Source organism: Ascaphus truei, chromosome 12 (genome assembly GCF_040206685.1).
Source record: "Ascaphus truei isolate aAscTru1 chromosome 12, aAscTru1.hap1, whole genome shotgun sequence".
NCBI lineage: Eukaryota > Metazoa > Chordata > Amphibia > Anura > Ascaphidae > Ascaphus > Ascaphus truei.
This window is the reverse complement of record NC_134494.1, coordinates 12,271,291-12,297,313: the sequence shown is the minus strand read 5'-3', so window position 1 is coordinate 12,297,313 and position 26,023 is coordinate 12,271,291. Positions and strand designations below refer to the sequence as shown.

General features: G+C 46.3%; 1 protein-coding gene across 2 annotated transcripts in view; it reads left to right on the top strand.

The window, feature by feature from the left end:
* Positions 1-26,023, top strand: part of LRP5 (LDL receptor related protein 5) — a 262,237-nt gene that overhangs the window by 149,075 nt on the left and 87,139 nt on the right. For both annotated transcript variants that reach the window (XM_075566739.1, XM_075566741.1), the window contains exons 8-11: positions 9,320-9,536; positions 17,790-18,079; positions 18,391-18,617; positions 24,246-24,430. In XM_075566739.1, coding sequence (XP_075422854.1) covers positions 9,320-9,536; positions 17,790-18,079; positions 18,391-18,617; positions 24,246-24,430 — 919 coding nt within the window. The remainder of the gene's footprint in view (positions 1-9,319; positions 9,537-17,789; positions 18,080-18,390; positions 18,618-24,245; positions 24,431-26,023) is intronic.

Here is a 26,023-nt window from a genome sequence, read left to right as displayed (position 1 = left end):
ATTTTTTTTTTAGAAAATGTCCCCTAAACAAAAAAACCAATGTATTTAGTTTCCATCGGGGTCCCCATATGAGAGGCCTTGCGAGCACCCCTCTCTCACACACATTGCTCTCACGCCTCTCACAGTCCCCCCTTCTCATCCTCTCACACCCCTCTAATTCTCACATTCACCTCCTCACATTTCCCGCCATCACACTTCCCCCACCCTTACTGTCCCCATCTCTCCCCCTTTTCTTACTCTTCCTCTCTCACTCACTCTTCCCCCTCTCTCCCTCACCCAGCCCCACTCAGTCCCCCTCACACTCATATGCACACACACAATTCTCCCTCAATACACACACACACACACACACACACACACACACACACACACACACACACACACACAATCCCCCCTCTACACACACACACACACACACAATCCCCCCTCTACACACACACACACACACACACACACACACACACACACAATCCCCCCTCTACACACACACACACACACACACACACACACACACACACACACACACACACACACACACACACACACACACACACACACACACACACACACACACACACACACACACACACACAATCCCCCCTCTACACCAACACACACACACACACACACACACACACACACACACACACACACACACACACACACACACACACACACACACAATCCCCCCTCTACACACACACACAATCCCCCCCTCTACACACACACACAATCCCCCCTCTACACACACATACACACACACACCACACACACGACACACTCCACCTATACACACACAATCCACCTATACACACACAAACTTTATTTATTTTTTTACCTGGGGGGAAGAGATAAAGATGCTCAGCCATGCGGATGAGGAAACAGGCGGGGGGGAGGAGAAATTGCCTGTGTTCACTGAATGTCCCACAGCAAGCAGATGCAGAGAACAGCAGCTGGCAAGGAACTTGTGTCCATCTTCCAGCACCGGCCGGCATGGCTTCCCCTGCGCTCTTGGGCTGACACAAATAAATTACAGTGCTTGACTCAAACACTGTAGGAGAGTCCCTTGCAGCCATGTTATTCCATCCTTATGCCGCCCTTTGAGACTGCTGGTTGCACTGTTGTCATTTTTCTGTTACTGAGACACAACCTAAAATAGGGGGTTTCACGGATGGAATAACATGGCCGCCAGGGATTGTCCTACAATTATTTGAAGTGAAATCAAAAATGAGATCTTTACTCTATTTGATGTTTTGTCAACATGGTGGCATCTTTTATTGTGAAAACCTCCTGCAGTCTCCAGTTTTGGAGAAATGCCAAAGTAATTTTTTTTTGGTGTTCTCTTAAATGATCAATCCATCTCAACTAGACACCATTGACTTATAGACACTGGCAGCAAACTTAAAATCACTTCTATACCTCCCACCTTTTTTTTTTTTTAAATGAATTTTTATCCAGATTTTCCAAACCTCATGATCCTTGGAGGTTGACATTTTGAGCTTGTACATTTCTCTCTCATTTGGAAATTAAAACTGGTATCGTTTTAATGAGGAGTGCTCCATGAAATGTTACCTCAACCACCTCCTGCTTTTGCCCGAAGTCACTCTCTGGCTTGTTTGATTCATTCATGCCTTTATGTCCTTAGGGTAGTGAGATTGTGGATTTATGATGAGCAGTTCACAAGCATCCAAATTACATTTTTTTACAGAGAGGAAGGTGTGGCAAAATAGCTTTCAGAAGCTTAATATTCTTATTTCATCCTAGGAAAATAGGATTAAGAGATATCAAGGTTCACAATAATGTTGCTTTGTTGTAAGTTTCTTAATTACTTAGAAGTTGTCGATTATTGCTGACTTGAAAGGTGTAATCCCTGTTCATTTAACATGAAAAACAAGTTTTTGCTGCCTAATGATCCAGTGTATGTAGTATGTGTAGAAATAAATAAATAGTCATCCTGTGTCTTTAAAATCCTTTTTCTGCAATGCATTGCAATAAGCCTGAAGATATTATATCCAGGAAGTACTCTGGGAACTTTGAAGGCAGGGCAGAAGAAGTGTCCATTTGGTTATTTGCTTATTTTACTATATTATAAAAAAATGTTTTGTCTGCTCATCGGTGACATAAGGCCCGGGCCATTGAGCACTCAGGCGTGCTGAGGCGTGCTGAGCCGCGCTGAACAGATGCAGAACGCCCCTGCATCTGTTATCAGCGCGGCTATAGTTTCTCCCTGCTGATGCGCGCTTATGCGCGCGGAGCAGGAGAAACTCTTCCCCGAGCGCCAAACTGATATATTTGGTGCTCGGGGAAGCGGAGGAGCGGTCATGTGACTGCTCCCATCCAATGGGGCTGCAGCCGGTTCCCTGCAGAGCCGCCATTACCATTGTGTGTGTTGTGTGTGTGTGTGTGTGTAGGAGGGGAGAGGGTGATGCCCCGATCGCTGTCTCCCTTCTGCTCCGGTCCCTGCCCCCCTCCTGCCCCGATCGCTGTCTCCCTTCTGCTCCGGTCCCTGCCCCCTCCTGCCCCGATCGCTGCCCCCCTTCTGCTCCGGTCCCTGGCCCCCTCCTGCCCCGATCACTGTCTCCCTTCTGCTCCGGTCCCTGCCCCCCTCCTGCCCCGATCGCTGTCTCCCTTCTGCTCCGGTCCCTGCCCCCCTTCTGCTCCGGTCCCTGCCCCCCTCCTGCCCCGATCGCTGTCTCCCTTCTGCTCCGGTCCCTGCCCCGATCGCTGCCCCCCTTCTGCTCCGGTCCCTGCCCCCTCCTGCCCCGATCGCTGCCCCCCTTCTGCTCCGGTCCCTGGCCCCCTCCTGCCCCGATCACTGTCTCCCTTCTGCTCCGGTCCCTGCCCCCCTCCTGCCCCGATCGCTGTCTCCCTTCTGCTCCGGTCCCTGCCCCCCTTCTGCTCCGGTCCCTGCCCCCCTCCTGCCCCGATCGCTGTCTCCCTTCTGCTCCGGTCCCTGCCCCGATCGCTGCCCCCCTTCTGCTCCGGTCCCTGCCCCCCTCCTGCCCCGATCGCTGCCCCCCTTCTGCTCCGGTCCCTGCCCCCCTCCTGCCCCGATCGCTGCCCCCCTTCTGCTCCGGTCCCTGCCCCCCTCCTGCCCCGATCGCTGTCTCCCTTCTGCTCCGGTCCCTGCCCCCCTTCTGCTCCGGTCCCTGCCCCCCTTCTGCTCCGGTCCCTGTCTCCTGTGTGTGTTGTGTGTGTGTCTGTGTGTGCGTGTGTATGTGTGTTTGCATTGTGTGTGTGTATGTGTATGCGTGTGTGTGTGCATGTGTGTGTGTGTGTGTTTGCATTGTGTATGCATGTGTGTGTGTGCATATGTGTGTGTGTGTTTGCATTGTGTGTGTATGCATGTGTATGCATGTGTGTATGTGTGCATGTGTGTGTGTCTGTGTGTATGCATGTATGCATGTGTGTGTGTATGTGTGTGCATCTGTCTGTGTGTGTGTGTGTGTGTGTGTGTGTGTGTGTGTATGCATGTGTGTATGTGTGCATGTGTGTGCATATGTGTGTATGCATGTATGTGTGCATGTGTGTGTGTGTCTGTGTGTGTGTCTGTGTGTGTGTGTTTGCATTGTGTATGTGTATGTGTGCATGTGTGTGTGCATCTGTGTGTGTGTGTATGTATGTGTGCATGTGTGTGTGTGTGCATTGTGTGTGTGCATTGTGTGTGTGCATGTGTGCATGTGTGTGTATATATAATGTGTATTTGTGTGTGTATATATATATGTGTGTATATATAATGTGTGTGTATGTGTGTGTATATATAATGTGTGTGTGCATCTGTGTGTATGCATGTGCATGTGTGTGTGTGTGTATATATGTGTGTGTATATATGTGTATTTGTGTGTGTGTGTGTATATATATATATATATATATATATATATATAATGTGTGTATGCATGTGTGTGTATGTGTATGTGTGTGTTTGCGTGCGTGCTTGAATATATTTATCAAAGTTGCACAATGTTAATAAATAATTTATTCTCACCACATGTCTTTTTTTTAAATTTTTTTAAATATTATATAATACACACACACACACACACACACACACACACACACACACACACACACACACACACACACACACACACACACACACACACACACACACACACACACACACACACACACACACACACACACGTTCCCCAGTGACACACACACACACACACACACAGAACACTTCAAAGTGACACACACACACACACACTGACAGCTACCAAGTCACACACACACACACACACACACACACACACACACACACACAGTGCTACCCGCCTCCCAAGCGCGCTTGCTGTCTCCTCTGTCAGGACAGCAAAAAGCTCCTGGTAGCGCGAGCGTCAGCAAGCGAGAGCACTGCTCAGCGACGCTCAGTGCACTATGTCCGAGGCCTAATGCACGTAGCCTGGTGGCAGATATGGAGAGTCAGATACAGTAGCTATACAGTTTAGACAGAAAGCAGATGAAGAAAGAGAGTGTCCGTTGACCTGAGGAGAAAGGAAGAATGCTGGAGGAAAGAGAAGCAGAAAGATTGATGAGGGGAATGAAAAAGTCAAACCCTTCATTATTTTGCAGAGGGGGGAGTTGCCATGCAGAACCCTAGTTAATAAACAAAAAATGATATTCTCAAAAGCAGGATAAAGATATTACGAAGATTAGGTAGGTCTCTTGAGCTTTATCTGTACATTTCGAGGTATTGGACCTTCACGATTTAGCATTTAATGACACACTAGCCGTGCCTGTGCACATGCTCAGCGTGCAACACGCGTCACCTACAAGTGACGCAAACTTTCCTGGCGTTTCCAGAATTAAATAGTGATCGAGAACCTGTTTTTGATTTTTAACTTTGAAGTCATTTATAAGACTTTTGGAGAAAAATGAACACAGCCAGGTGATGTAAGAGTGGAGAATAAGGGCCTTGTTTTTTTTGTATGTATGTCACTGTTGGCAGGTGGCACGCACATATATGATTAAAGTAGGTGCTAGTCCCATAAATATGAATAGGTAGAGGCTCCTTACCAGGCAGGCCTTGTTTCCCAGGACACCACAGCAAGGAAGAAGCAGCACACAAATGTATTCCAAAATCCAAAGTGTATTGAAAAGAACTGTCGCAATCACAAACGTTTCGGTCCTTGAACAGGACCTTTCTCAAGGACCGAAACATCGGTGATTGTGCCAGTTCTTTTCCATACACTTTGGATTTTGGACTACATTTGTGTGCTGCCCCTTCCTTGCTGTGGTGTCCTGGGAAACAAATCTTTATTGAAGTCAGTGGGGCTTCAGAGAACAGCCACTTTCAGACTACAAAGAATGCCCCATAAAACTGTATTGGTAACATTTTGTTTTTAACATTTTGGGGGATTCAAGATGCTGCTCCGACACAATGAGTGTTATTCTTAATATTGCATTTAATTGCAATCTTTCATCCTAAATATGTCTTGCTTGCCCCTCCGGCAACAAGCTTAATTAAATGCTGTAGCTAATTTGTGTCATGAATAATTCAAGCAACACTTTTTTTTTGCTTGATTATTATTCTTTAAAAAACAAACATATTTTGATAGTTGACATTGTTAAATGCACCCATGCATGATCTACAACAGCGGTGCACAAACTCCCTGCGCCGCCTCTACCTGCTTGGCTCCTCCGTCGCACTCCCCCTCACCTCTAAAGTTGCGTCAAATGACGCTGTGGGGTCATGTGACGTCATGTCATGTGACGTCATGTCACGTGACCCGCGGCGTCATTTGACGTTACGTCTGCGTGGCAATGGTTGTCATAGGGACGCATGACTGGAGCTGGGTAAGTTAGTTCTCAGCGCGGGACCTCTGTAAACGCCGCGCCCCCCCCCCCGAAAAGTCTTATGCCCCCCTTGGGGGCGCTCCACCCAATTTGGGCACCGCTGATCGACAAAACAATGTGGTTGCTTTGCTGTAAATTAAGCTTTTATGGAATGGATGGACATGAGAAATAGTGGAGCAAAATTATGTGTGACTAATGTATTGAGAATACTGACCGCATAAATAAAAGGTGTAAATGGTACTGTACATGTAATACATATCTAAGCAAATATATTCAATCATTCTTACAGTAAATGTGTAGTTTGTTTTTTTTTTTTAGTTTCCATCGTTCTGGATTTCTTGATTGTAATAACATGGCTTCTCCATCTCAGAATATGTATCATGGTTGATACTGTAGGTTGTAGTTCACAGATCTAGTAAATGTAGGTTGTAGGTCACAGATCTAGTAAATGTAGGTTGTAGGTCACAGATCTAGTAAATGTAATGTTTCTAGAGCGGTGTAAAAGGGAATGACTCCAGATTATATAAAGTGTGTGTACAATACACCCACAAACATGTACACCGTGCTCAGGAAAAAAGGAACACCTTTCGTTTTTCATCATATTTCATATATTTCTCGCTCAATCCCCTTGAAAATGTGGACATGTGTAGGTCTGTTAGGCCGCGCTTATAGTAGCGTTGAAGACGCACAGCGCCGTCACAAGTACTTGAAGTCCAATGCGGGTGCTCATAGTGGGCACGACCGCGACGGCACTGCGCAGCTACATGGCGACCAAAATCGCTGAAGTCCGTTGAAACTAAGCGGTTCAGCCAATAATGGCCACCCGAGGTCTCCTGCACCAAATGCAACTATCGCTATGGCGTCGTGTGGCATCACGTGATTGCACAGCCGGTGCCGCTACTATAATCGCGGCTTTGTGTAGATTAACACTATATAAAAAGCTCCATATCCAACTGGAACCCTCTCCACCTTTAGGACCTTTCTTAAAACACCCCTCTTTAATGAAGCATATGGGTAGCTCCGCAGGCTCATACTATACATCTCATATGCACTAGCCTTGGCCCCATGCAGACGCACTTAACAGAGCACCCTCTGACTGTCTCTGTAAATTCTCCCCACTTACCACTTGGATTGTAAACTCTTTGGGGCAGAGACTACTGTTCCTATTGTTTTATGTCTGAAACGCTTATTCCCATTGTGTTAAAATATTATGTCATGTGTATTGTTAAGCGCTATGAAACTGGATGGCGCTATATAAATTCAAATATACATACATACATAAATCTTCTTGCTAAACTCCATTTTGTAACTATGCACTTGATGAGGTCATCAAGCCATCACCAATTCCAAATAATATTTATTAGATTATCAAATAATACTTGAATGTAGTAGTCTACTGTGATACACCTATAATTGCTCAAATTTTCATGAAAATGTTGTGGATTTTATGCAAGATATGACGAAAAATAAATGGGTTCCCGTTATTTCTGAACAGTATGTACACACACACATACATATACAAAGCTTACTGAGGCCAAACTTCCCTTTGACAGGCTCCCCCTCCCCTGCTTAAGGAATGGGTCTACTGACTTCCCCTGCCAGGTATTGGCTCGGCTAACAAACCTTTTCCCCCCCTCAACAAGTTGGCAGGCCTGTGTACATAAAACACACATATTATCATCATCCCTTGTTTATCCACTGCTGGGTGAAGGACTCCCAATGATTACAGACAAACAACAAAGTGGCAGGCACTCCATTATGCTCTTAGTGCACAATTTATTTAGACGTTTCGGCCCCTGATGGAGGCTTTCTCAAATGTTGAAACAATTTTAGCAATAGGAACATAATCGAGTGCCAGCCTCTTTGTCCTAGGATGAAAACGAGTCCGTATCGTGGCAGAATTCACCCTTTAGTTGTCAGTGTTATAGTTGAAAGAGTGCCCAGTACCAGTGTGTGTCTCTCTCATTTGTATGTATGTATGTATGTATGTATGTATGTATGTATGTATGTATGTATATATATATATATATACACACACTTACTGTATAACAGGGACTTCAACTCCAGATCAGAAAACATTTAGGAGAACTGCCACAAGCTTACTGCAGTGTCATTTTAGAATACATTTAAAGACTTTAAAAAAAATACTATATTAAAGCATTTATAACATCCGTGACATATATACTTACATTACCTTAACGCAGGGGTACGCAAAATGGGGGGGCGCAAGATTTTCAAGGGCGGGCGAGGCGGTTGCAGAGGTCCAACGCTCTTCCCCAAGGCATTTAAATGTAATGCCGGGAAATAGCGTTGGGCCTCTGCAATTCCCTTTCCTTGGCTTCAGCAACCCTGTGGTGTCATTTGGCGCCGGAGACGAGATAAGGAAGGGGGGGGGGAGAGAGCAGGCAGGGGGGCGCAGACTGAAACGTTTGCACACCCTGCCTTAACAGACTCGTGAGTATCAGTGTGACAAACTGCAATTCGCTGTCTGAGTGACTAGTGCGAAATTCACCCAAGGGCCACATTAAAGCCATTCGTGGGCTGCCAGATGAAGAATGTGTGTTTGTGTTATATATATATATATATATATATATATATATATATATATATATATCTGCCTCACATAACTTTGGTCCTCTTCTGCTGCAATGAAAGCCATTTAGTGAACCCCCAAAATGAATCTTCACCAAACGATCTGCAACTTGGCTAATTACTTGTTTTGTGGATTGTATTGATGCACACAAAGTTGTGTGAAAAAGCAAGTACACCCTCTTTGAAGTCTATAGTTCTAACACACACCTGAATGCTCCAGACCAGCAAACTGCTAAAACTTTGGCTTTTATAGAGGTGCTTGTTGATGATCAATTAATCAAGGGCATTTGATTAGCAGCACCTGTGTGCTACTTAGCATCTTAATTCCTATGGAAGCAGTAAGGGTGTACTTCGTTTTTCACACATGGCTTCTCCATTTTGGCTTTATTTTTGTTAAATAAATCATGACACGGTGTAATATGTCGTGTTGTTGTATTTAGAGGTTGTATTTACCTAATTTTAAGACCTGCTAAGGAACAGATGATTGTTATTATGTCATGATATGTAAAACCGTGGAATTCAAAGAGAGTGTACTTTCTTTTTCACACAACTGTGTGTGTATGTGTGTGTATGTATGTATGTATGTATATATATGTGTGTGTGTGTGTGTGTGTTATATATATATATATATATATATATATATACACACATGCGCACATATACACACACACTCTCCCACTTGCTAACAATATAGGATGATCAACACTGTTTTATTTGAGATATTTGGTACAGTAGCTATGTGTTTATGTATCTAAAATCCTATTGTGTGTGTGTGTGTGTGTGTGTGTGTGTGTGTGTGTGTGTGTGTGTGTACAGACCTATTTATACATGTCTGTTGTGTGTTTTTTTAGGCAACCATTCACATTCTTTTATGTTCTTTTAAAAAAAAAAACAGTACAGCATATTTCTTTTCTCTCTTGTCCAACAGGTTATCAATGTTGACGGGAGCATGAGAAAAACCCTTCTAGAAGATAAGCTCCCCCATATATTTGGGTTTACGCTCCTTGGGGATTACATCTATTGGACAGACTGGCAGAGACGAAGCATTGAAAGAGTTCACAAAGTCAGGGCAAGTCGGGAAACCATCATAGACCAACTGCCGGATCTTATGGGGCTTAAAGCAGCCAGTGTAACCAATACATTTGGTATGTGCAGCGTGTGTTACTCACTGCCTGTGTGATACAGCTCCTGACCATATGCAATTAGACATGAGACACACTATACAATTTTTAAGACATGCCTTTGTGTGCCTTAGCCAATGCAAAGGGAAGCCCGGCCAAATTTGAAGAGCTTTGAACTGGTCATGGAATAAAACAAGTTCGAAAGAGCAGTCGCCATGTCAAATAGTTCAACCGAATATGTCTGCGATAAGCATTTTGCGGCCAGCAAACACATGGCAACTGGGGTAACGTAAACTCAACAGTGCCTTTAAAAAGGTTGTGTTCAAGATGTCTGTCAAACAATGAAACACCGCTTTCTGGCCCTCTTTTTTTTAATCCGTTTATGATCATCTTTCAAAAATCCCAGTAGGGGCCGTTTCAGCACAGGACAATTGACAGCTGAAAGTTAAATCGTTTATTGTAAGCTAGTTCCTTAAACACATTTATTGCAGTCACTTGGCTGCATTGTGAGTCCGTCTTATGAGGAAAGGAAAGGCAGCGGTGGGGTTAATAAGTTATAAGGAGCTGGCACTAAAAGGATGTGGACAAGTATGAATATTTGTATATACCTTTTTTTTTTTTTAAACTCAACATTTCCATGGTAAGCAAATGCATCAGATGGTTTTTATAATCTTCATCTAATATAAGACCAATTCCGTCTTCAAAGTCGCAAATACATTTTTCATTTATCAAAGTAACTGTAATTCTATCATTATTCAAACAGATAAAAACAGGAGTAGGCGATGTGCTTTTGAATCCGGTGTTCCCAGAGAAAAATAAGAACATCCATTTTTCATGAGATTCCGACACGTAAAACCATGACTTGTAAGGTCGATTAAAGCTTTATAAGGAGCCAAGGACAGTGATAAGTTGTTTAAAACATGGTTGACCCACTACACTTAAATAAAGAAACCTTGTCTTTTCAAAAGTAACTCTATAACAGCAAGGTAATTGTTTCCTCTGCCTTTAGCTTTCATCCCTCTGTCAGGTGGCCTATAAAAAAATGCAAGGAGAGGGGTGTATACACTGGCGACACACTTTATTCGAGCTCGGTTAGTCCCACGAATTCGGGTATACCCGGGTGTATTGAGGTTTGTGACTGTTTTCTGCCCGAGTGCATTGAGGTATTTTCCAGGCAGGGATTGAAGCATTTTATTCCCACTGGCTGCAATACTGCACAGTATATATATATATATACTGCATTACAATTCATGAATTTATGCCATCTGGTAGACATGTGAAGCATTGCAGCCTATTAAATCCTAATCATTATCATTTAACAGATCAGCCGCCCGTCAGCCAGGCATGAACCCAGGCTGGGAAGGCAAACGCAACGGGGCTTGTCAGAGGTGAGGAGCGGCGCATTCCAGGTACAGCTAAACCCCGTTATAACGCGGGTCTCGGGGTCCACCCCGAGACCACCGCGTTACTAACGGGGTCGCGAGAAAAAAAAATGGCCGCCGCGCTTTAGCGCATATTCATCCCGCGGGACAGGAGATGGGAGCGGGCATGTCCCTCCGCTCCCCGCTTCCCCCTGTCACCGCGGGACAGGCCGCGGGGCAGGAGATGGGAGCGGGGATGTCTCTCCTGTCCCCGCTTCCCCCTGTCACCTCGGGACAGGCCGCGGGGCAGGAGATGGGAGCGGGGATGTCTCTCCTGTCCCCGCTTCCCCCTGTCACCTCGGGACAGGCCGCGGGGCAGGAGATGGGAGCGGGGATGTCCCTCCTGTCCCCGCTTCCCCCTGTCACCTCGGGACAGGCCGCGGGGCAGGAGATGGGAGCGGGGATGTCTCTCCTGTCCCCGCTTCCCCCTGTCACCTCGGGACAGGCCGCGGGGCAGGAGATGGGAGCGGGGATGTCCCTCCTGTCCCCGCTTCCCCCTGTCACCTCGGGACAGGCCGCGGGGCAGGAGATGGGAGCGGGGATGTCTCTCCTGTCCCCGCTTCCCCCTGTCACCTCGGGACAGGCCGCGGGGCAGGAGATGGGAGTGGGGATGTCCCCTCAGGTCGCCGCTTACCTCAGAACCATGCTGCCTGCATGGAGGTTGTAGCGGGGGGTTTCTTCTCCCCACCGCTGTCCCCGGTGCTCCCGCTGCCTGCGCGGGAGGAGGGGGGGGAGCGGGTGGTGGTGCTGGTCGCGGCCCGTCTGTGTAGAGTGAGAGAGTGTGTGTGTATGTATATATGGGAGAGAAAGTGTGTGTGTGTATATGGGTGTGTGAGTGTGGGTAAGTGTCTGAGTGTGTGTGTAAGTGTGTGTGAGTGTGTGTGAGTGTCTGTGAGTGTGTAAGTGTGTGTGAGTGTCTGTGAGTGTCTGTGAGTGTCTGTGAGTGTCTGTGAGTGTCTAAGTGTGTGTGAGTGTGTGTGAGTGTCTGTGAGTGTGTAAGTGTGTGTGAGTGTGTGTGAGTGTGTGTCTGTGAGTGTCTAAGTGTGTGTAAGTGTGTGTAAGTGTGTGTGAGTGTGTGTGAGTGTCTAAGTGTGTGTAAGTGTGTGTGTGTGTGTGTGTGTGTGAGTGTGTGTGAGTGTCTGTAAGTGTGCGTAAGTGTGCGTGAGTGTGCGTAAGTGTGTGTGAGTGTGCGTGAGTGTGGTCAGTGTGTGTGCAGTGTGTCAGTGTGAGCAATGAGCAGTGTGTGTGCAGTGTGCAGTGTGTGTGCAGTGTGGCAGTGAGCAATGAGCAGTGTGTGTGTGCAGTGTGTCAGTGTGAGCAATGAGCAGTGTGTGTGCAGTGTGGCAGTGTGAGCAATGAGCAGTGTGTGTGCAGTGAGTGTGTGCAGTGTGCAGTGTGTGTGCAGTGTGGCAGTGAGCAATGAGCAGTGTGTGTGCAGTGAGTGTGTGCAGTGTGTCAGTGTGAGCAATGAGCAGTGTGTGTGCAGTGTGCAGTGTGTGTGCAGTGTGGCAGTGTGAGCAATGAGCAGTGTGTGTGCAGTGAGTGTGTGCAGTGTGCAAAAAAAAAAATGTAAAAAAATTTTTTTTAAAAAATTTTTTTTTTTTTTTTTTTTTTTTTTTAAAAAAAACGGGAGCCACGGGAAAACCGCGTTATAACCGAATCGCGGTATAACGAGGCGCGTTATAACGGGGTTTAGCTGTATCTGCCAGGTACATACTGGGTATTTGCTCGAATAAAGTGTGTCGGTGCAGTAATTCTCCTGTGCACGGTCCTGCTCAGCACAGTGATATCACACAAAAGGGAGAGTTTGAATGAAATCAAACCCCATCCTATATTTCGGGTCACCATGTTTACATTTTTACCTTTAAGTATTTGAAAATTCTTTTCAGATTCTTTTTTTGTTTGTTTAATAAAAGACCTCCAGTCACCCAGAATTACTTAAGTAACCTTTTCATCACTTCATTTTGCTCCCAGGATGTCCAACATCTTTAAACAATATCCCAGAATGCTTTGGAGTCACACGCTGAGCGACTTGTTCATTTAAAGGAACAATCCGTTTACCTTCTTTTGCTTTAAGTGTCCGTTTTAATGAAGACATTAGCTTTCCAAGCAAAAAAACGAGCTATGTAACCCCTTATGGTTGGGTGTTTAATTGGATTCCGTAGAGAGAGAACATTAAAGCGAATAATTTCTAAAAAAAAAAAATTCCTGTTTAAAAAATAAATGCCATTTTTTCTGGGTCCTGTGTAATTCTAACCTTCTACTTATTGTTTATACAGTTTGAATCGATTTAGCTAATGAGGTCATAATAAGGAAATGTCAATTGAAGATTGGCCTGCACATTGTGATTTACATAAGCCATGTTTACTAAGCACTCTTTTGACATAAAATACCTTCTGGCACTAAAAGACACTTCACAGCCCATTTACGTCCTTGTTCGGTAAGGTGTCATAGCAGAAAACTGCTTTGTAAGTTTGGGCCATAACCTTACCAAGGAAACATTAATCCGATTAAAAAAATACTTACACTTCAGAATTTTTTTATTTATTTATTATCTAGGGCATTTTCTGCATGTTCTTTTTAAATTGTGATATTCTAAAAAGTAGTTCATAACCCATACATATACTGTATCTGCAATTATGCAACGCTTTTCTAAACAAAGTAGCACAGATTGTATGTTCCGTGATCATTTTTATTGTTCTCTTTGCAACAGATTTAAAACGGCTAACCTATTAAGCAAATGTTAGTCATGCCCGGGATCCAAAGTCTGTAAGTGGCGTTCGCATGTTTACGTAGGTGATTGAAACATTGTTTTTTTTTTTTTTTTTAAATCTTAAGTATGACATTGTAAAAGCAACCAAATTGGTTTTTGTTGTGCGGCGCTGTATATATAATGTTTGCAGGCATATGTCCCTGCCCCGTACGCTGTACATAGAATGTTTGCAGGCATATGTCCCTGCCCCGTACGCTGTACATAGAATGTTTGCAGGCATATGTCCCTGCCCCGTACGCTGTACATAGAATGTTTGCAGTCATATGTCCCTGCCCCGTACGCTGTACATAGAATGTTTGCAGGCATATGTCCCTGCCTCGTACGCTGTACATAGAATGTTTGCAGGCATATGTCCCTGCCCCGTACGCTGTACATAGAATGTTTGCAGGCATATGTCCCTGCCCCGTACGCTGTACATAGAATGTTTGCAGGCATATGTCCCTGCCTCGTACGCAGTACATAGAATGTTTGCAGGCATATGTCCCTGCCCCGTACGCTGTACATAGAATGTTTGCAGGCATATGTCCCTGCCCCGTACGCTGTACATATAATGTTTGCAGGCATATGTCCCTGCCCCGTACGCTGTACATAGAATGTTTGCAGGCATATGTCCCTGCCCCGTACGCAGTACATAGAATGTTTGCAGGCATATGTCCCTGCCCCGTACGCTGTACATAGAATGTTTGCAGGCATATGTCCCTGCCCCGTACGCTGTACATAGAATGTTTGCAGTCATATGTCCCTGCCCCGTACGCTGTACATAGAATGTTTGCAGGCATATGTCCCTGCCCCGTACGCTGTACATAGAATGTTTGCAGGCATATGTCCCTGCCCCGTACGCTGTACATAGAATGTTTGCAGTCATATGTCCCTGCCCCGTACGCTGTACATAGAATGTTTGCAGTCATATGTCCCTGCCCCGTAGATCTTACAATCTATTTTTTGGTGCCTGAGGCACAGGGAGATCATGTGCCTTGTCCAAGGTCACAAGGAGCTGACACTTGGGTTTGAATCAGGCTCCCCTGACTCAAACTTGGTGTCGTTGTCATTGCCTTTGCTCACTGAGCCGCCCCTTCACCATATAACGTTTTAATTCCCACTTTGTTTCTTTGTAAATTAATTTGCCATCATTAACACAGATAGAAATGGAGGCAATAAGTAACAGATAAGATTAGCGTTACATAGCACCCGGTATAAAATAAATGTATTTCTATCTAACAGGGTAGAAATTCAATTTTCTCCTTGAGTGATTGTTTTATTTGAGGCCACTAATTATCTTATGTTTTAGTTTAGTAAGAATTACATTGCATGTCTACAAATAGATCCAGGATATATTGAGCTTCCTCCAGGTTAGGCCATCACCCAGTTTAGTTCTAATCTCCAAGGATTACAATCCATGACATTTTTTAATTTGAGTCCAAAACAATGCACTTCAGTGGAGTCTCACTGATTAAATATCAGTACTTTCCCATTAATGTGTTTGGGGAATATACGTGATAATGTATCTGGAGCCTCGCAGAATATCAGTGAGTTTACAGGTCTGACTACAGAAATGAATGCAAATGACCAATTGTCACCTGCTGTACAATTGATTTCTCTACTGATGATGCTATAATCGCTTCACAATTCTGTGGCATTAACCCATTTGCTGCTGGACAGCGACAGTACCTGTTTATCTGCAGAAAGCTCTTAATTGTCGGTGTAAAGTAACATTGCAGGTATATACACGTAGTATCAAAAGGGATCACCTTGACTTTTTTTTTAATGGACTAAAAGTTTAAAGGGTTTCTACTCTTCACACAGGGGCCGTTTCACAACGGTGTGACTTGCTGTCTTTGTAGTTTTGAATTAGAGATTTAAATGGGTTTGCCCCATCCTGCTTTGAACGGCTTAGGCTGATTCTCATTCTGAGCCTCGCTATAATGGGTCAGTCCAACTTAGCTTACACAAAATAAGCGCAATTGTAAACACCTTAAATAAATGTAAACCCACGCAAGTTAAATCGGTGAAGGTTCACTTTTCATCGGGAATTTTGGGGCAGGTCCCAACACCATGATGATGGCTACGTAACTGCTAGAGGGACCTGCATTGCATTGCAGGCCTCTCTGACAGTGAAAGAGTTAATTCATGCACGCTCCATTCTGGCAGAGGTGTGAACAGGAGAAAGGGACCCTTGTCCTGTGGAATGATTCATTCATAATTACTCAATTATTATTATATTAAAGAGAACTTTAAAGTGTGAGCTCAGTGTTAAACCATGTGAGCATATTGCAGAGGCTTCAACCTCCAAGGTCCCAAGTCAGTGGGGAATTTGGGGAATTCTAGACTTTGATATAACTGATTTTTTTTTTTTATCAGCGGGCCTCTATTGAAGTGTGAGATCATCGAGAATTGACGTCTGTAACTGCAACTGTTACTAATTATTAATTATTATTAACCATTTGTAATTACCAACCAGCTGTGATTCCCTATCTTTTTCCAAGCTGGGTTTGATTTTTTACTTACCCTTCTCTTTAAGTAGGCCGAACCCTGCAGCAGAAAGTCCATATGGCAACCTCTGCTGCTTATTCTCCTCATTAGCTGGAAGCACCGAGTGGACTCCTACCTGCCTGCAGCCTCAATCTCTTATTGCTTTCTTAGGTCTCGGGCATGGTGCCTCGGGCCGCGCTGATCAGCGCTCCTGCTCTGCCTCGCCTGCTCAAACTGGAGCTTTTTTGTGTCCTGGCAGGCGAGGCAGTGAGAGCGCTGTGGGGGCGGTGCATAGGCGGGGCGGAGGCGGGCGGGAGGCAGGGCTAGTCCCTCGCTCCCTTTGGATGTGAGCGGTCACGTGACCGCTCCTCCGCTTCCCTGAGCAGCAAATTTTAAATTTGCCTGTCTCGCCAAAATACCTGAGCCTCCGCACGCATGCGGAAGCGGCTTCTAAAGCCGCGCTGATGACAGATGCAGGGGGTAAGTGCATCTGCTCAGCGCGGCTCAGCAAGGCTCACCGTACTATGTCCCAGGCTTTAGGCTGCGCTTATAGTGCCAGCGACGCGACCGATGATGTTGCCGTCACCATTGTGATAGTTGAATTTGAATGTTAGGCGACGTCGCTGGCTACAAGGCCAGTGACGTCAGAAAAGGGGTAGGGCAGAGGCACGGAGAAGCTCCCGATTAGCCGCAAGGGGAGACCGTCGCTGAAAAAATCAAATATCAGTGACTACCAGATTTTTGGTAGCACTGTCGCTTTGTCGCTTTGTTGCCATCACGTGCACTATAAGCGCAGACGACGGCGACAATGCATTTGTTTTGAGGCGACGGTCGCGTCGCCGGCACTATGCCATATTCTGCGCTTATGCTGCCGGCGACGGGTGACGTCATTGGTCACGTCGACCGTCGGTATAAGCGCAGCCTAAGGCAGAGGGACGTAGAAGCTCTCTGATTGGCCACAAGGGGAGACCGTCGCTGAAAAAATCAAATAACAGTGACTACCAGATTTTGGGTAGCGCTGTCGCTTGGTTGCGCCATCGCCGTTGCGTGGACTATAAGCGCTGACGACGGCAACAAAGCATTTGTTTTGATGCGCTGTCGCCGGCACTATTATGCTGAGTTTTTAGCGCTTTGCTATAGTGATGTTACAAAGTAGGAGGTGCTTAGCAGCCATTATAATTTCAGGTTGGGGCTTATTTTGTAGGAATAAAATGCTCAACTCAAATCTGGAGAGATGGAAATTGACACCTGTTGTACAGCATGGTGAATAAATCAGGGTAACTGCACATTAAAGGCGATGTGGACTATGAGGACAAAGAAACTCTTGTCACAAAGAGCATGTAAACATGGAAAAACCCACCCAAAGCATTTGGTTACCATGGAAACATCAAAAGCTTAGAACTTTATTAAAAATTGCTTGTCATTTTGAAAGGTCGCCAGTCACCTCCCTTTAGCCTATTAAACATGCTATTCATTAGGTCCCTTTGGTCGTTCATGAGACTGCCCCTTTTACCCCTTGACTAACAAGGGGAGGGGGGAGGTACCGTTTTACCTAACACCAAAATAAACCCCCTTGGCATGGCTCCTTTAATTCCTTTGCTGTTCTGTTTGTAGGTACGAACCCGTGTGCGGACAATAATGGGGGGTGCAGCCACTTGTGTTTTTTCACACCCCGGGAGATACAATGTTCGTGCCCCATAGGACTGGAGTTACTGAGTGACATGAGGACCTGCATCATTCCCGAAGCCTTCTTGGTTTTCACCAGCAGAGCAGCAATTCACAGAATTTCCTTGGAAACAAACAATAACAACGTGGCTATCCCACTCGCAGGGGTCAGAGAGGCATTGGCTTTAGATTTTGATGTGTCCGACAACAGAATCTACTGGACGGACATCGGCTTAAAGGTACAGTGTGTAACGGCATATATAGGCCCATATTTGCTAAGCCGCGCTACTCCATAAGACACCTTCCAGCATTGCTTGCTATGAGTTAATACTAATACCTCCCAGAGAAAGTGCACATCTACCAAAAAGTGCAAAATTAACATGACAAAATGTGGCAATAACAAAATAAAGTGAATGATTGTAAGTTGTGCCAATGTAGATCAGGCGCTAATTATTTCTACATACGTCTAATTATTTTAAAACTCATGTAAATTAAAAAAATATCCAAACAAATATGATTACCAAGCCTGCCTGTCTTCATCTTTCTTCAGACGATAAGCAGAGCTTTCATGAACGGGAGTTCAGTTGAGCACGTGATTGAGGTTGGCTTGGATTTCCCAGAAGGCATGGCAGTTGACTGGATGGGAAAGAACCTTTATTGGGCAGACTCTGGAACCAATCGAATTGAAGTGTCACGTCTGGATGGACAGTATAGGCAGGTTTTAGTCTGGAAGGACTTGGATAATCCTAGGTCTTTGGCTCTAGATCCTGCCAGAGGGTAAGAAGCGCCTTTTCTACCATGCACACTTCAATTATCCTGCATCAGAAAATTTAAAATAGACTTTTTAAAATCTGTGAAATTGGGGACTTTATAACAGCAACTACACACCAATTAAGAAAATGTTTCATTTCAATGTTCTCATGTATGATAACTATGTTTGATCTATCAAGAAATGGCTATATATGCAATATCTCATTCCAAGTAATGGACTAAATGGTTTTCCCCTTTGTGCTGCTATGTTCAGTTTTCTGCACCTCTCTGCTGTTCAACTGGCCCCTCCTGTGATGTCATTTATGGCTCTGCCTGTGATCAAGACAGCAGAAGGGAGTTGTAAGAGATGTGCAGAGGTACCACCAGTGAGACAGATTTGGGGAAATGAAACCATGGTTTTTATTCAGCCGTCACTTTAAACACTACAGTTTAAAGGAAACACAAAAATAAACAAACATCCTATCCCTTTCTAACACACTTTCCCAGTCCCTATCTGCAGGGCTGGGAGGATAAGCCTCTTTCCAACCTAGGACCCCAAAGTCCAAAGAAGTACCTGTAAGCAGGGAGCCCTTTATGTCAGTCTCTGGGTTTGGGTAGGTGTCCATTGAGGGGCCACCCTCTCGCGGGTTCCAGGGTCCACTGTGCCCTGGATTGAGGTCTGTTTCCTGATGTCTTGCGGGCAGCACAATCCTTCTGTGCTCAAGACAATGTCTCTTTCTGGCAACACAGTCCTGTGTTCAAGGAATCTCCTGCAGTTCAAGCAGGAGGCTTTTCTACCTGTCTGATTAGCCAGGTGGAGACTTGTTCATTGTCTCCAGCTGCAATTGTAATGTAAGACTGCATTTCTTTGGCAGTGATGTGTCCCCAGGGTTAATGATCTCTGCTGCTGCATCGTTTAGTTGCATTATCTTTCTGTCCTCTACGGAGAGGGGAAAATTGTATGGTATTACATTGCTGTCTATGGTACCTTGAACTTCATGTACCATAAATTACATCACTAAACAGGCAACATTGCAGCCCAGTGATAAACATCTGGTTTAAAAAAATAAAATAAAAATAATAATTTAAAAAAAAAAGGGAGAACTTCAATATGGTTTTAAAAACATAAAAAAAATAATACATATATGTATATATAGAAAAAGGTAGTTTACTCTAACAAGAGCAAACAAAAGACAGCACTCTGTGATAAGTGAAAAAAGACCTGTAATCTATATATATCTATATATATTTTTTTTTAAACGTATGTTGTCTGTGCTCATGGGCAATCTGATTGGTCCGTCGGCCTGTCACTCAGCCTCTGGCCAATCAGATTGCCCCGTCAACCCACCCGCGCCCCCCACGGCTCTCATTGGCAGCTGTGGTCTAACAGTCTGGCACACTCTTACCACACACCACCCTCACACCGCGTGCTCCTCTCCAAGACTGGCTACCACACAAAGTGCATCAGCCGCCGCCTCCCGCCCAGGTAAGTCACTCAAAAACGCCGCATCACACCCCTGCGCCTCCGGCTTCACTCCCCTGCGCCCTCACACCCCTGCGCCTCCGGCCTCACACCCCTGCGCCCTCACACCCTTGCGCCTCCGGCCTCACACCCCTACCACAAAACACCCCTGTGCCTCCGGCCTCACACCCCTGCACCTCCAGCCTCACACCCCTGCGCCTCCCGCCTCACACCCCTGCGCCTCACACCCCTAGCGCCGGCCCGCCGCCTCACACCCCTGCGCCCGGCGCGTCCCGCCTCAACCGCCCGGGACCAAGCGGGGGAGCGGACGGCCAGGGGAGCGGCCATTAATCAATAAATTATGTCCCCCCCTACCACACCAAATTCATCCCCGCAGCCTCCCGCCTCAGGCCAGGACCACACAAGGCGCTCCCTGCCGCCGCGTGCACGCGCCTCCGTCGGCCGGCCGAGCCAGCGAGGGAACGGACGCCCGGACAGGGGAGCAAGCGGCCGGACGGGCGGCGGATACATAATTTAGGACAATACATATGCCCCCCTGCTCCAGCCCACCACTCCTCCTCAAACCACCCCCCCACTCCCCCTCAAATCACCCCCCCACTCACCTCCTCCACCCCCCTTCACCTCCCCTCCCTCCCCCCCTTCACCTCCCCTCCCCCCCCTTCACCTTCACCTCCCCTCCCCCCCTTCACCTCCCCTCCCTTCAACTCCCCTCCCTCCCCCCTTCACCTCCTCTCCCTCCCCCCCTTCACCTCCCCTCCCTCCCCCCTTCACCTCCTCTCCCTCCCCCCCTTCACCTTCCATCCCTCCCCCCTTCACCTCCCCTCCCTCCCCCCTTCACCTCCCTCCCCCACTTCACATCCCCTCCCTCCCCCCTTCACCTCCTCTCCCTCCCCCCTTCACCTCCCTTCACCTCCCCTCCCTCCTTCACCTCCTCTCCCTCCCCCCCATGACCTCCCCTCTCATCACCTCCCCTCCCCCCCTTCACCCCGCCCTTCACCACCTTCCTTCCCCCATCAAATTCCTTCCCTATCCCCCCACCTTCCTTCCCCCACCACCTTCCCTCCCCCCTAACCTTCCCCCTCCACCCACCTTCCTTCCCACCCCTTCCTTCCCCCCACCTTCCTCCCCCCCACACCTTTCTTCTCCCCCTGCCCCCCTTCCCCCCGCCCACCTTCCCCTCCCCCCGCCCACCTTCCCCCACCTTCACCCACTTCACTTCCCCTCCCATGCCTTCCTACCCCCCCCCTTCACCTCCCCTATCCCCTCCCCCCTTCACCTCCCCTCCTCCACTTCACCTCCACTCCCCCCTTCACCTCCCCTCCCTCCCCCCCTTCACCTCCCCTCCCTCTGCCCCTTCACCTCCCCTCCCCCAACCTTCCCCCTCCCCACACCTTCCTCCCCCCCAAATCCCACCTCCCCCCACACCTTCCTTACCCACCCCCACCTTCCCCTCTCCCCCCACCTTCACCCATTTCTTTTCCCCTTCCTTGCCTTCCTGCCCCCCCTGCCTTCCCACCGCCTCTGCCTATCGGCCTCTGCCTTTCGCCCGCCTCTGCATTTCGCCCGCCCGCGCCTTTTGCCCGCCCGCCTCTGCCTTTCGCTCGCCCGCCTTCCTTTGCCTTTCGCCCGCCTCTGCCTTTCACCCCCCCGCCTCTGCCTTTCACCCCCCCGCCTCTGCCTTTCACAAGCCCGCCTCTGCTTTTCACCCGCCCGCCTATGCCTTTCGCCCGCCTATGCCTTTCGCCCGCCTGCCTTTTGCCGCCTCTGCCTTTTGCCCGCCTCTGCCTTTCACATGCCCACACGCCTCTGCCTTTCGCACGCCCACCCGTCTCTGCTTTTCGCCCGCCCACCCGTCTCTGCCTTTCGCCCGCCCACCCGCCTCTGCCTTTCGCACGCCCACCCGGCTCTGCCTTTTTCGCTCGCCCACCCCGCCTCTGCCTTTCACTCACCGCCTCACAGACGCCGCACGCACTCAACAGACACCCGCCACACTCGACACACACCTGCTGCCTCCCGCCCCTACGCACCGACATCACTCACCAGCTGCCACCCACACTCACCACACACCGGCCGCACTCACACCCCTACGCATCGACATCACTGACCAGCCGCTACCCGCACTCACCACACACCCGCCGCCTCTCACCTTAGCAGGACCCCCACTCACAGCCAGCACTCACAACCCACGCGCCACCCGTACTCAACACCCACTCGCCGCCTCACACCCTAGCGGGACACACGCCTCACATTTTTACATCAGTTATGTCACCAAAATATACATTGTACTGTGGTGTGTTTACAATAAAACATCGTATTACATTTTCTTCCATCTTTCTTTTCAACATTATTATCCAATCTTCCCAACAAATAGTCATCCTATTGTTCCACAATTTATAAATAATACTACCTATTACGCATTTATATATTTATATATTACGCCGGGTATATTAGCTAGTCAGATATACAACAGCACAAACATGACCCACTACCTTTTTCTACTTATGCTTATAAGACATGCACCGCAATTGTTTTTCAGTTTTTGGAGTGCCAGCTGCTTTCTTATTATATATGTGTATATAATAATGTTAAAAAAATAATAATATATATATATCTATATATATATATATATATATATATATATATATATATATATATATATATATACAGGCATACCCCGCATTAACGTACGCAATGGGACCGGAGCATGTATGTAAAGTGAAAATGTACTTACTGTAAAGTGAAGCACTCCCTTTTTCCCACTTTTGATGCACGTACTGTACTGCAATTGTCATATACGTGCATAACTGATGTAAATAACGCATGTGTAACAGGCTCTATAGTCTCCCCGCTTGCGCACAGCTTCGGTACAGGTAGGGAGCCAGTATTGCTGTTCAGGATGTGCTGACAGGTGCATGCGTGAGCTGCTGTTTGCCTATTGAGCGATATGTACTTACTCCTAGTGTACTTAAAGTGAGTGTCCTTAAAGCGAGGTATGCCTGTATCTATATATATATAGATATATATATATATTTTTTTAAAAGAACAAGAAGAGAATAGAATATTGTGGGTTATAATCTGCCTTTAACTGGTAGTTACTTGTGCAGACTTTGCTTGTGTGCGTTCCCGCCAATATTTTAATACAGCCGGTAAAGCTGCTTGTATGGATATTCATGAGATGTGTGAGCCTATGATGAAAGTTTCTGTGCCTCTTATTATTTAATAAAGTAATGTTGGGTCAGTAAAGTCTCTTGGTGAAAGCAATTTGTCCAAAATGCCTAATTTATTTAAATTAAAATATTGTGAAAGCTCACCAATTGTTCGCAATTACTCACCAATTTTTGGCAATGTGAGCTAGCTTTCACAATAATAGAAATGCCCCAAACCTTTGTGATAATTGGGGCTTAATGTGCTCTCTAAATTGGATTTTCAGTTAGTAGGAGATTTATGGCAAGTTTTGCATATATTTCACTTTTTTTGTCTGGAGTGTACAAAATGTACTGAATTGGCGTGAAGGTTTCACCATCGTGTGTCCGTACAAGCTAGAAATATCTCAAATAGAATGATGAGGTTTTCTTTTATCAGTATTTCCATACTTGTACAGACTTTAAATTCCATACAAACTTTCCTATCCAGTACAAATGTCAGAAAATCATAGCATCTGCATAATTGTGTTCCCCTTAGGTGCACTGATCATTTTTAATTTGTGGTGTCCTTTAAGAATGTGGAAGTCAGACTTTGCAGTAGTGTACCAAGGGGCTTTGTGACATTTTGCTCCACTTGTGCCAGTCAGCGTTTTTGGGATGGTTATCCAAATAGTGCAATATTATAACGAGATGGATCAAAATTTGCACCATAGCTTGTGCAGTTTTCCTTTCTCTGCGGCAAATAAATCCAACAGGTCCAAGCAGGCGTTAACCTCTGCTAAGGAGATTTTCACTGGATTGACAAGCTTCATACAAAATGTAGCATGCTTCATTGCCCCCTCTGGTGCAATATGGTGGAATATGTTGAGATGTTCAGCATCAACACTGCTCTTATAACAAGATACAGTATGTGTATAACAAGATATGTTTTGTTACCTGGGGGAATAATCTGTGTGTTGAAGCAAATTGCACCGTTTTTATACAAATGTCCCCTTTGTCTCTCTCAAATTGTGTACCTTTTATCCTCAGCTACATGTACTGGACAGAATGGGGAGGAAAACCCAGAATAGTCCGAGCCTACTTGGATGGAACAAACAGCATCACGTTGGTTGACAAAGTGGGTCGTGCAAATGATTTAACTATAGACTACGCTGATCAAAGAGTGTACTGGACAGACCTGGATACCGCGATGATTGAGTCCTCCAATATGCTTGGTAATATTTTAATATAGATTGCAACCATATTCTGCATTACACCAATGCGGTTATTCATTACACTGTCAGTGCTGATCGATGCACTATCAAATGAAAACTCTCATTGACTTTAATGTGAGTTCCAATGTGATAGTGCCCTGATAGTCTGCAGTTTATTGATTAACCCTGAATCCGTGTTAAAGTGTTGAAAGAGAGGACATACACATGGTCATGGTTAAGTTACATACTTATAATAAAATATGTAAATGAGAGCCTTTCAAGCATCTCGAAAGCAGCAATAAGGCCGTGGTCTCGCTGCAGCTGGCGGCAGCGCGCGGCCGCGGGCCACCAGCTGCTTGCCTCCGTTCTGGAGGTCCCCACTGGCTCCTTCCGGCGTGGCTGACTGCGTGCTGTGACGCGGTCAGCCAGCCGGACCTACAAGGAGCTTATAGTTTCGGAGAGTGTCGCGTCACGTGACACGCAAGGGAGCCAATCCATGTTCCCCCTCTGCTGCGATCCCCTGCCCCCCCGTTCCGATTTCCACCTCTGCTCCGATCCCCGTTCCGATTCACACCCCCCGTGTGTATTTGCCTGTATGTATGTGTGAGTGGAGGGGAGCAGGGAGGGAAGCTGCGTGTGTGTGTCTTGGGTTTTTTGTGTTTAACTTTTGGCCAGCTCGGGAGGAGGGAGGTGCGCCCAGCTAGAGGCAGAATTTGTATCTCCCGCTCCCTGAATCTGAGCTCCGCTGCAGCCATCCGCAGGGGGGGGGGGAATTTCCGGGAGCAGCAGAGGGCATGTGGAGGGAGGGGAGAGTAGCGGGTCCCTCCGCTCAAACAACGCCCCCACCCTTCCCTCTGCTATTGGTAAAATTTCCTTTCTTCCAAACTCGAGGGGTGACCCTGTGTCATTTATATGGATATTGGGATGAAAGGTTCCATTAAAAAAAAATTTTTTTGTGTTACATAGTAGATGAGGTTGAAAAAGATATACGCCCTTCAAGTTCAACCTATGCTAAATTTGAACGACAGATACTTATCCTATATTTGCGTTTACAGTATATTAATCCACACAAAGGCAAACAGTGAAATATCATCTAATGATATCTCATAATGGGGAAAAAAATCCTTACTGGATCAACCTCCTTCCCATGTTTACTTATTTGGTATATCCCTGTATACCTTTTCTTTGTAAAAAAATGTCTGAACTTTGTTTGAACATATCTATTGTATCTGTCATCACAGTCTCCATGGGTAATGAATTCCACATGGTAACTTCCCTTACTGTAAAGAACCCTTTCATTTGTTGCTGGTGAAATCTCCTTACCTCCAACCTAAAGGGATGACCCTGTCTCATTTGTACTGCCCTTGGGATTAATAGTTCTTTTGAAAGCTCCTTGTATTGTCCCCGAATATACTTGTATATACAGCTAAACCCCGTTATAACGCGCCTCGCTATACCGCGATTCGGTTATAACGCGGTTTTCCCGTGGCTCCCGTTTAAAAAAAAAAAAAAAAATAATAATAATTTAAAAAAAAAATTTTTTTTTTTTTTTTTGCACACTGCACACACTGCACACACTCACTGCACACACACTGTTCATTGCTCACACTGCAC